Raw genomic sequence first — 12,456 nt, 5'->3', positions numbered from 1 at the left:
CTCATGGGGCCCCCGGGCAATAGGGGATCGTGGGGCCCCTGTGTCCTTGCCCAAACTCAAAAAAGCCTATGAAAAACGTACCAGGGGCATCTCATGGGGCCCCCTACTGACCCCGGGCTCTCGGGCAATGCCCGAGTTTCCAAATGGTCAGTCCACCCCTGAACACACAGTAACACATAATTGTGAAGTGGAAGGAAAATCAGAAATGGTTTCAACATTTTTTACAAATAAATCTTTGAAAAGTGTGGGGGCATTTGTATTCGCCCCCCGGAGTCAATACTTTGTAGAACCCACTTTCACTGCAATTCCAGCTGCAAGTCTTTTTGGGGATGTCTCTCCCAGCTTTGCACATCTAGAGAGGGACATTTCTGCCCATTGGTTGCAGAATCACTCAAGCTCTGTCAGATTGGATGGAGAGCCTCCCTGAACAGCAATTTTCAAGTCTTACCACAGATTCTCCATTGGATTTGGGTCTGGATTATGACTGGGCCATCATCACAAATGAATATACTTTGATCTAAACCATTCCATCGTAGCTCTGGCTGGATGTTTTGGGTCCTTGTCCTGCTAGAAGGTGAACCTCCGCCCCGATCTCAAGTCTTTTGCAGACTCTAACAGGTTTTCTTCTAAGGTTGCCTTGTATTTGGCTCCATCCATCTTCCCATCAACTCTGACCAACTTCCCTGCCTCTGCCAAAGAAAAGCATCCCCACAACATGATGCTGCCACTGCCATGCTTCACGGTGGGGATGGTGGGCTCAGGGTAATGTGCAGTGTTAGTTTTCCACCACACATAGCATTTTGCTTTTAGGCCAAACGTTCCATTTTGGTCTCCTCTGACCAGAGCCCCTTCTTCCACATGTTTGCTGTGTCCCCCACATGGCTTCTCACAAACTGAAAATGGGACTTCTTATTGCTTTCTTGCAACAATAGCTTGACACTCTTCTATAAAGGTCAGATTTGTGGAGTGCACGACTAATAGTTGCCCTAAGGACAGATTCTCCCACCTGAGCTGTGGATCTCTGCAGCTCTTCCAGAGTTCCCATGGGCCTCTTGGCTGCTTCTCTGGTGAATGCTCTCCTTGCCCGGCCGGTCAGTTTAGGTGGACGGTCATGTCTTTGTAGTTTTGCAATTCTGGCATACTCTTTCCATTTTCAGATGATGGATTGAACACAGTGCTCCGTGAGATGTTCAGAGCTTGGGATATTTTTTATATCCTTACCCTGCTTTAAACGTCTCAACAACTTTATCCCTGACCTGTCTGGTGTGTTCCCTGGCCTTCATGTTGCTGTTTGTTCACTAATGTTCTCTAACAAACCTCTGAGGGCTTCACAGAACAGCTGGATTTATACGGAGATTAAATTATACACAAGTGGACTCTATTTACTAGTTAGATAACTTCTGAAGGCAATGGGTCCTCTAGATTTTAGTTAGAGGTATCAGCGTAAAGGCTGCTGAATACAAATGCACACCACATTTTTCAGATATTTATTTGTAAAACATTTTGAAAACCAGTTATCTTTTTCCTTCCATTTCACAATTATGTACCACTTTGTGTTGGTCTATCACAAAAAGTCCCAATAAAATACATTTACATTATTGGTTGTAACTAGAGATGAGCGAAGTATTCAAAAATTTGATTCGGCTGATTCGGCGAATTCCAGGAAGAAATTTGATTCGATGCAAATTTTTTCGCTACGAAGATGACTTATAAAAAGGGTTTCTAGGCTTCAGAGAGCCTTTAAATTAGTGCAGAACACTGTACCTTTAATTTAAATGCCCTTGGAGATGAGGAAGGAGAAGGAGAAGGAGAAGGAGAAGGAGAAGGATGAGAAGAAGGAGAAGGAGAAGGATGAGAAGAAGGAGAAGGATGAGAAGAAGGAGAAGGAGAAGGATGAGAAGAAGGAGAAGGATGAGAAGAAGGAGAAGGAGAAGGATGAGAAGAAGGAGAAGGAGAAGGATGAGAAGAAGGAGAAGGAGAAGGATGAGAAGAAGGAGAAGGAGAAGGATGAGAAGAAGGAGAAGGAGAAGGATGAGAAGATGGAGAAGGAGAAGGATGAGAAGAAGGAGAAGGAGAAGGATGAGAAGAAGGAGAAGGAGAAGGATGAGAAGAAGGAGAAGGAGAAGGATGAGAAGAAGGAGAAGGATGAGAAGAAGGAGAAGGAGAAGGATGAGAAGAAGGAGAAGGATGAGAAGAAGGAGAAGGATGAGAAGAAGGATGAGAAGAAGGAGAAGGATGAGAAGAAGGATGAGAAGAAGGAGAAGGATGAGAAGAAGGAGAAGGAGAAGGATGAGAAGAAGGAGAAGGATGAGAAGAAGGAGAAGGATGAGAAGAAGGAGAAGGAGAAGCAGAAGGAGAAGGATGAGAAGAAGGAAAAGGAGAAGGATGAGAAGATGGAGAAGGAGAAGGATGAGAAGAAGGAGAAGGAGAAGGATGAGAAGAAGGAGAAGGAGAAGGATGAGAAGAAGGAGAAGGATGAGAAGAAGGAGAAGGATGAGAAGAAGGATGAGAAGAAGGATGAGAAGAAGGATGAGAAGAAGGAGAAGGATGAGAAGAAGGAGAAGGAGAAGGATGAGAAGAAGGAGAAGGATGAGAAGAAGGAGAAGGATGAGAAGAAGGATGAGAAGAAGGATGAGAAGAAGGAGAAGGATGAGAAGAAGGACAGTTCTGTGACAGTTTCTGTCTATTTCTGACGGTTCTGGGACATTCACTCCATACAGCGGTTTCAACCGCTGTATGGAGGGAATGTCATAGAACTGTCAGAAATAGACTATTTCTGACAGTTCTGGGACATTCACTCCATACAGCGGTTGAAACATTGTATCTATTTGTTTCCATAAATGGATCCATTTATGGAAACAAATAGATACAATGTTTCAACCGCTGTATGGAGTGAGTGTCCCAGAACTGTCAGAAATAGACTATTTCTGACAGTTCTGGGACATTCACTCCATACAGCGGTTTCAACCACTGTATGGAGGGAATGTCATAGAACTGTCAGAAATAGACTATTTCTGACAGTTCTGGGACACTCACTCCATACAGCGGTTGAAACATTGTATCTATTTGTTTCCATAAATGGATCCATTTATGGAAACAAATAGATACAATGTTTCAACCGCTGTATGGAGTGAGTGTCCCAGAACTGTCAGAAATAGTCTATTTCTGACAGTTCTATGACATTCCCTCCATACAGCGGTTGAAACCGCTGTATGGAGTGAATGTCCCAGAACTGTCAGAAATAGTCTATTTCTGACAGTTCTGGGACACTCACTCCATACAGCGGTTGAAACATTGTATCTATTTTTTTCCATAAATGACATTCTGCAAATACACTTAGAGGAGCGCTGCAGATACACTTTTTGCCGGCTTGGAATTAATCTTATTTTCATCCTACTTCTTCTTCATCCTCATCCTCAGAAGAAGAGGATGAGGATGAAGAAGAAGTAGGATGAAAATAAGAATAATTCCAAGCCGGCAAAAAGTGTATCTGCAGAGCTTCTCTAAGTGTATCTGCAGAATGTCATTTATGGAAAAAAATAGATACAATGTTTCAACCGCTGTATGGAGTGAATGTCCCAGAACTGTCAGAAATAGTCTATTTCTGTCAAGGTCCTACCTTTTCCCTGAGGTTATGTTACTGCATGTGCTGGCGTCCATCTTGGATTCTGCTGTGCATGATGGGAGTCCTTTTATGCCTTCAGGTTTCTGTGGTCCATCCTCCAGAGGGGTGTGGCTGATGACATATAAGCCTGTGGCCCGCACATGCTCTTTGCACTTGTGTCTTGTGTCCTTGTGTTGCTGTTACTCTGTTCTGACTCTCGTGACTCTTCTGGTATCTGATTCGGCTTGTCTTGACTATTCTTTGTATTCTCCTTTGATCTGACCCTCTGTTGCTGAACCCGGCTCGTGACCTGTGATTCTCGTCTGCTGTCCTGTACTGTTTTGTCCTGTTGTTGTTGACCCGGCTTGTCTGACTACTCTTTTGTCTCTTCCACCAGCTACACGCCATTGGCGGCGGCCATTACTGCAGCTGAGGTGTCTCGGGGGCCGCGACCTGGTTCCTGGCTGCGTCAAGTCCATCCCCACCATCAGGGGCCCTGGTGAAGGGCAGCCTGGGACTTAGACTCCGCGCCCTGAGGGACTTTGGTCTGTGGGTGGTGGTTGTCGTCAGCCAGTGCGTTACATTGTTAGGCCTGCCTGTCCGTTCCTCAGCTCCTGCCCTGACATTACACAAGTGCCATGAACCCTGACGGTGCAGGCACGCCTTCGCTCCCAATGCTAGTCGCCAGACTCGATCAACAGGATCACCTGTTGGATCAGTTCGCTCAGGCGTTGCAAACTCTGCTTGCACGCACTGCACACCTTGCTCCTGGTGCTATTAGGCCGGTAGTCGCCCCGGTGGTCTCTCCCGCTGCTTCTCCGCCTATTGCGTCCACCACCTCGACGGCTGCATCAGCGGCGCCCAGAGGTATGACTGGTTCTGCCCCTCTTCCACAGCGCTTTGGGGGTGAGCCGAGTCAGTGTCGTGGGTTCCTCAACCAGGTGGGTATTTATTTTGAATTAATACCCCACGCCTTTCCGTCTGAGAGGTCAAAGGTGGGGTTCCTCATCTCACTACTCTCAGACAAGGCCTTGGCCTGGGCAAATCCCTTATGGGAGAGGAACGACCCGGTGATTCAAGATTTTTCTGGTTTTGTCGATGCCTTCCGTAGGGTATTCGACGTACCGGCTCGTTCCTCCTCGGCGGCCAAGCTGCTCATGACTATGCATCAGGGTTCACGGACCGTGGCCGAGTACGCTATAGAGTTTCGTACCCTGGCGGCAGAGGTCGGTTGGAACAATGAGGCTCTGGTGGCTGCGTTTTCCCATGGTCTTTCTGACTCATTGAAGGACGAGATTGCAGCTAAGGAACTGCCTGTGGTGTTGGAGGAGCTCATCTCTTTCCTGATCCTGATTGACACCAGGCTCAGGGAGAGGCCTTCACTCAAGGAACGCCTGCGGAGGCCTTCCAATCGACTGGCACCTGCGTTTTCTGTCCCACCCATTCCTCCCTCTCCTCCCACGCCTTCTGGGGATAGCTTGTCTGGTGGGGAACCCATGCAGCTGGGGTTTGCTCGCCTTTCCGAGGGGGAGCGGGCCGCTCGGCGTCGGGAGGGTCGCTGCCTGTACTGTGGCCTCGGTGGGCACTTTCGTCAGTCTTGTCCGGTCCGTCCGGGAAACGCTCGCACCTGAGATCATGTCGGGGACAGATCTTGGGTGGAGTTTCCTCGTCCCCGGCGTTCCGCAAGGATAAGCCACTGATCACCGTGGTCCTTTCTTGGACGGGGGGCTCGGTGACGGCCCAGGCGTTGGTAGACTCTGGGGCCGGTGGGTTGTTCTTGGACAGCTCGTTTGCTGCGCAGCACTCCATTCCCCTGCAGGCTCGTGCTGCCCCATTGGTTCTCGAAGCAATAGATGGCAGGCCCCTGCAGCCGCCGCAGGTTACCCATGAGACCCTGCCAATAGAGGTAGCCATTGGGGCTGTTCACAGGGAGTTGGCCTGTTTTCAGGTGATTTCTTCCCCACACTATTCGGTGGTTTTGGGGTATCCCTGGCTCCAGAGGCACAATCCAACCTTCAATTGGCAAACAGCCGAGATTCTCTCCTGGTCTCCACAGTGTGGGGCCGGGTGCATCCGGGGGCCGGTTAAGGTATTGTGTGCCTCCTCGGACTCTGCGTTGCCCACCGACTATGGGGAATACCGGGACGTGTTCGATAAGGTACGCGCTGGTACCTTACCACCGCATCGTCCTTACGACTGCGCCATATCCTTGCAACCCGGGGCCACTCCTCCACGTGGCAGGGTGTACCCTCTCTCGGTTGCGGAGAATAAGGCCATGGAGGAGTACGTGGTGGATGCGCTTTCCCGGGGGCACATTCGTAAGTCTACTTCCCCTGCAGGAGCGGGGTTTTTTTTTGTAAAGAAGAAAGGTGGGGAATTGAGGCCCTGCATCGATTATAGGGGTCTCAATCGGATTACCATTAAAAATGCATATCCAATTCCTTTGATTTCTGAGTTATTCGACCGCCTTAAGGGAGCAACGGTCTTTACCAAACTCGACCTTAGGGCGGCGTACAACCTCGTACGGATCAGACAGGGGGATGAGTGGAAGACCGCGTTTAACACCAGAACTGGGCACTACGAATACCTGGTGATACCCTTCGGATTGTGTAACGCGCCCGCGGTCTTTCAGGAATTCATAAACGATGTCCTTCGTGATTTGTTGCAGCAATGCGTAGTGGTTTACCTGGATGACATCTTGGTTTACTCTACCTCCATGGAGTCCCATGTCCAGGATGTTAAGCAGGTGCTGCAACGATTGCGTGAGAACGGACTCTTTTGTAAACTCGAGAAGTGCGAGTTCCATCGATCCCAGGTTGCCTTTTTGGGCTACATAATTTCCGCGGAGGGATTTTCCATGGACCCTCAGAAGGTTGCGGCAGTTCTGCAGTGGCCTCGTCCCAATGGTCTTCGGCCCATTCAGCGCTTTCTGGGTTTTGCCAACTACTATCGGAAGTTCATCAGGAACTTCTCCACATTGGCAAAGCCTCTCTCTGACCTAACCAAGAAGGGGAGTAACCCTCACGAGTGGCCATCCGAGGCCATCAGAGCTTTCGAGGCTCTGAAAGCTGCCTTTGCTTCGGCTCCGATTCTTTCGCATCCCAATCCTGGGTTGCCCTTCGTCCTCGAAGTTGATGCTTCCGAGACGGGAGTAGGGGCTCTCCTGTCTCAGCGTCGGTCGCCCGATGGACCCCTACTTCCCTGCGGGTTCTACTCCAGGAAGCTTTCCTCGGCTGAGTGCAACTACCAGATTGGAGATCGGGAGTTGTTGGTCATCATTCTGGCTCTCAAGGAATGGAGGCACCTGCTCGAGGGTTCCGCGGTTCCGGTCCTCATTCTTACCGATCACAAGAACCTGACTTATCTTTCGGAGGCCAAGAGATTGACACCCCGCCAGGCCAGATGGGCTCTGTTCTTGTCACGCTTCAACTATGTGGTTTCATATTTGCCTGGTTCCAAGAATGTCAGGGCTGATGCGTTATCACGGCAATACTCTGAGTTGTCCAGGGAGGACTCTGAGCCAATCTCACTTATACCTCCAGATCAGATCCTGGCTGCCATTCGCACCAGTCTGACCTCTCCCCTTGGGGAGCAGATTTTGGCGGCTCAAACTGATGCTCCTCCCGGGAGGCCGGAGGGTAGATGTTTCGTACCCGAGGGATTGCGCACCCGCCTGCTGCGTACCTACCATAACGCCAAAACTGCCGGGCATCCAGGGAAGAACCAGCTGTGTTGGGTCGTCTCTCGCTTATTCTGGTGGCCAACCCTCCGTGCCGACATTGCCTCTTATGTAGCGGCATGTTCGATCTGTGCCCAGAATAAGTCTCCACGGCATCTCCCTTTGGGTCTTCTGCAACCCATTCCCAATGGGGAGCGTCCTTGGTCACATCTAGGGATGGACTTTATTGTAGACCTCCCGGTGTCTCGGGGTCATACGGTCATCCTCATGATCGTCGATCGGTTTTCCAAGATGTGCCATTGCATTCCACTCAAGAAATTACCCACAGCGCAAGAACTGGCCACGGTCTTTTCCAGGGAGATTTTTCGCCTGCATGGGTTACCTAAGGTGATTGTCTCAGACCGCGGGAGTCAGTTCGTGTCCAGATTCTGGCGTGCCTTCTGCTCCCAGTTGGGTATTAGTCTCTCCTTTTCATCAGCCTACCACCCGCAGTCCAATGGGGCTGCGGAGCGTTCCAATCAGGCCTTAGAACAATTCCTTCGGTGTTATATTTCAGACCATCAGGACGATTGGGCCGATCTCCTGCCGTGGGCAGAGTTTGCCAGGAACTCGGCGGTCAACTCCTCCACCGGGATGTCTCCCTTCATGGCCAACTATGGGTTTCAACCCGCGGTATTACCTGAGAGGTTCTCACCACAGGACATTCCGGCTGTGGAGAACCATCTTGCTGCCCTGCGTTCTTCTTGGGGGCAGATCCAGAGGGCCTTGAGGGACTCAGCTCAGCGCCAGAAGTTCCAGGCTGATCGCAGACGGTTGCCCGCTCCTTCATACCAGGTCGGCGATCGGGTGTGGTTGTCTACTCGCAACCTCAATCTTCGGGTGCCCACACCAAAACTGGCTCCCCGTTTTGTCGGTCCTTTCCGCATTCTCCGCAAAGTGAATCCGGTGGCCTATGCCCTTGCCCTTCCGTCTGGGATGCGGATCTCCAATATCTTTCATGTTTCCCTGTTGAAACCTCTGATCTGCAATCGCTTCACTACCTCTCTTCCTCGGCCCCGTCCTGTCCGGGTTGACGGTCATGAGGAGTTTGAGGTGAGCCGGATCCTGGACTCTCGATTGGTGCGCGGTCGATTACAGTTCCTGGTTCATTGGCGTGGGTATGGTCCCGAGGAGCGTTCCTGGGTTCCTTCCGCGGATGTCCATGCTCCTGCCCTCCTCCGCGCTTTTCATACCCGCTTTCCTCAGAAACCTTTTGTTGAGCCGCGGAGGGGGAGGGGCCCTTGAGGGGGAGGTACTGTCAAGGTCCTACCTTTTCCCTGAGGTTATGTTACTGCATGTGCTGGCGTCCATCTTGGATTCTGCTGTGCATGATGGGAGTCCTTTTATGCCTTCAGGTTTCTGTGGTCCATCCTCCAGAGGGGTGTGGCTGATGACATATAAGCCTGTGGCCCGCACATGCTCTTTGCACTTGTGTCTTGTGTCCTTGTGTTGCTGTTACTCTGTTCTGACTCTCGTGACTCTTCTGGTATCTGATTCGGCTTGTCTTGACTATTCTTTGTATTCTCCTTTGATCTGACCCTCTGTTGCTGAACCCGGCTCGTGACCTGTGATTCTCGTCTGCTGTCCTGTACTGTTTTGTCCTGTTGTTGTTGACCCGGCTTGTCTGACTACTCTTTTGTCTCTTCCACCAGCTACACGCCATTGGCGGCGGCCATTACTGCAGCTGAGGTGTCTCGGGGGCCGCGACCTGGTTCCTGGCTGCGTCAAGTCCATCCCCACCATCAGGGGCCCTGGTGAAGGGCAGCCTGGGACTTAGACTCCGCGCCCTGAGGGACTTTGGTCTGTGGGTGGTGGTTGTCGTCAGCCAGTGCGTTACATTGTTAGGCCTGCCTGTCCGTTCCTCAGCTCCTGCCCTGACAATTTCTGACAGTTCTGGGACACTCACTCCATACAGCGGTTGAAACATTGTATCTATTTGTTTCCATAAATGACATTCTGCAAATACACTTAGAGGAGCTCTGCAGATACACTTTTTGCCGGCTTGGAATTAATCTTATTTTCATCCTACTTCTTCTTCTTCTTCTTCTTCTTCTTCATCCTCATCCTCATCCTCTTCTTCTTCTGAGGATGAGGATGAGGATGAAGAAGAAGAAGAAGAAGTAGGATGAAAATAAGAATTCCAAACCGGCAAAAAGTGTATGTGCAGAGTTCCTCTATTTCTGACAGTTCTCTGACAGCTCCTTCACATGTACAGCGGTTGAAACATCTGTATCCTAAATGGAAACTAATAGATACAATGTTTCAACCGCTGTACATGTGAAGGAACTGTCTTAGAAATGTCAGAAATAGCGGAGCTCTCTGCAGGGACACTTTTGCCGGCTGATCGGGAAAATTTCGATTCGCGCACCCGAAGTAGGCAAAATTTCGGATTCGCCGCGAATCGAAAATTTTCTGAAATTCGTATCGAATTCCGGTTCACCTGGTTCGATTCGCTCATCTCTAGTTGTAACATGACAATATGTGGAAAATTTCAAGGGGGATAATTTGTTTGTAGAGGCACTGTAATTCCATACTGACCACAATACATATACAGCATGAAGGGACATTCTTCTTTCTGGCGCAATGTAGGTCAGTGTTGGTCAATGCCACTGAATTGCACATTTGTGGCTTATCATCACAATGAATAGTGGGGGGGGGCTATGTAGCCAGCACCATTGAGTGCATATCCTGGCTATGTGATGAATAGTGGGGGGCCTATGTATCCAGCACCATTGAGTGCATATCCTGGCTATGTGCTGAATAGTGAGGGGCCAATGTAGCCAGCACCATTGAGTGCATATCCTGGCTATGTGATGAATATTGGGGGGCCTATGTAGCCAGCACCATTGAGTACATATCATGGCTATGTGATGAATAGTGGGGGGCCTATGTAGCCAACACCATTGAGTGCATATCCTGGCTATGTGATGAATAGTGGGGGGGCTATGTACCCAGCACCATTGAGTGCATATCCTAGCTATGTGATGAATAGTGGGGGGCCTATGTAGTTAGCACCATTGAGTGCATATCCTGGCTATGTGATGAATAGTGGGGGGGCTATGTAGCCAACACCATTGAGTGCATATCCTGGCTATGTGATGAATAGTGGGGGGCCTATGTAGTTAGCACCATTGAGTGCATATCCTGGCTATGTGATGAATAGTGGGGGGGCTATGTAGCCAGCACCACTGAGTGCATATCCTGGCTATCTGATGAATAGTGTGGGGGGGGGGGGGCTATGTAGCCAGCACCACTGAGTGCATATCCTGGCTATGTGATGAATAATGGCGGGCCTATGTAGCCAGCACCATTGAGTGCATATCCTGGCTATGTGATGAATAGTGTGTGGGGGGGGGGTCTATGTAGCCAGCATCATTGAGTACATATCCTGGCTATGTCATGAATAGTGGGGGGCCTATGTAGACAGCACCATTGAGTGCATATCCTGGCTATGTGATGAATATTGGGGGGCCTAAGCAGCCAGCACCGTTGGGTGCATATCCTGGCTATGTGATGAATAGTGGGGGGCCTATGTAGCCAGCACCATTGAGTGCATATCCTGGCTATGTGATGAATAGTGTGGGGGGGGGTTATGTAGCTAGCACCATTGAGTGCATATCCTGGCTATGTGATGAATAGTGGGGGGGGGGTATGTAGCTAGCACCATTGAGTGCATATCCTGGCTATGTGATGAATATTGGGGGGCCTATGTAGACAGCACCATTGAGTGCATATCCTGACTATGTGAGCAAGGTGACACCAAGATATGGGAGGATTGAGAATCCTTGACCTTGACCATGTGACCTTTTCATGGTAGAAACACACTTCTGTGAGATAAAGTTTGCCATGGTGCATCATAAACAATTTATATATTTATTTTCTTTTATAGAATACCACTTATAGAATACCTTTCTTTTTCTCTTTTCATTCTATTTGTTGATCTCCTCCTCCCTCTGTCACCCACTTTTCCACCTGCACTCACTGTAATGTCATCTGCACATCATTCCTCCTGGCTGACTTTCTAACTGATGGCAAGTTTGGTCCATGCCTGTGCAACGTGTATCGGGACAACAGCTTGTAGTCTCCACCAGAGGAGCATGTGATGGGGTGACAGTATAGAACCAGAATTTGGATATAGTGATCACCCCACAACTGGAAGTGCCTGCACAAAGCGCTTACCGGTAGTATTATTTTATAAAAGTTACGGACTTAAAAATATTGAAAAACGTTTTGGAATTGAAATTTGGACCACTGGTGTTACATGTTCAACACTCACAAACACTTTAAAAAAGCACCTCATCTTTTTTTGTAAATGTGCGTGACCCCCCTTGGGTCAGGAAGTTGGAAGTTTCACTTAGCATTTTTTTTTTACACTACAATGCTGCCATATCTATGGGTTCTGTACCTATCAATTGCATTGTGACCCACGATAAATGCTTAGTAGTCCCTGTTCAGGCTAACAAAGTCCAATTAATTGAATGCCGCTGACTAGTGAGGGTGTAGGCTGGGGAAAGGTTTGTCTGGACCCAAAGCACGCTGTAGAAATAGGGAGAGATAATCCTGCCACTGCACACCTCGCTCGATCCAAGTGGTTAGCAGGTAAAAGCAACCTCGACTCAATTCCTCCTTGCCATGCTCCCCACGTGTTTCGCCCCTCTCCTGGGACTTAATCATGAAGGTGTACGGTAGCCAAGTGTATGGTGACCAGGCTATATCTTCCTATTTCTATCAGTTGCATTGTTACTGAATGCTGTCAGTCTGCCTTTCTCCCTGTGGACAGGGTAGTGTTAGGGGGCATGTAGTTTTAAAATCCAACTTGGGGCACCATGCGAGGCCTCACCACAATACAAAGCCTTTTCTATGCTCCCGCAGCCTTCCTTCATGACGTGTGACTGGTTCCCAACTACCTCCTCTATAAATCTGGCATTGTACATATACAGCCTTTTCCTTTACCCTAGAAATAACATGCATTTGACCCCTGCATTGCAAGGGTGATGGGGGGAGGGGGCAGAGTTCAACTTTAAATTGGTTATGCTACTTTATTCCCTTAACAAAATCATGTGAACAATATATATGAGAACTATTTACCTAATTGTCAACAGTATCATTTTAAAAGCACACATGGAACACATAG

The 12,456-nt window shown here is 49.2% G+C and overlaps 1 protein-coding gene across 1 annotated transcript in view; it reads right to left on the bottom strand.

Moving 5' to 3' along the window:
- LOC149451949 (uncharacterized) overlaps positions 1-12,256 on the bottom strand; it is a 53,233-nt gene extending 40,977 nt beyond the window's left edge. The window contains exon 1 of the mRNA XM_089689871.1: positions 12,163-12,256. Coding sequence (XP_089545997.1) covers positions 12,163-12,256 — 94 coding nt within the window. The remainder of the gene's footprint in view (positions 1-12,162) is intronic.
- Positions 12,257-12,456: the final 200 nt, after the last annotated feature.

Source organism: Staurois parvus, unplaced genomic scaffold (assembly GCF_062004578.1).
Source record: "Staurois parvus isolate SC_StPar_1 unplaced genomic scaffold, SC_StPar_1.0 ptg000503l, whole genome shotgun sequence".
Lineage (NCBI taxonomy): Eukaryota > Metazoa > Chordata > Amphibia > Anura > Ranidae > Staurois > Staurois parvus.
Note: the sequence above shows the minus strand (reverse complement) of the source record. Positions and strands in the feature narration are given on the sequence as shown.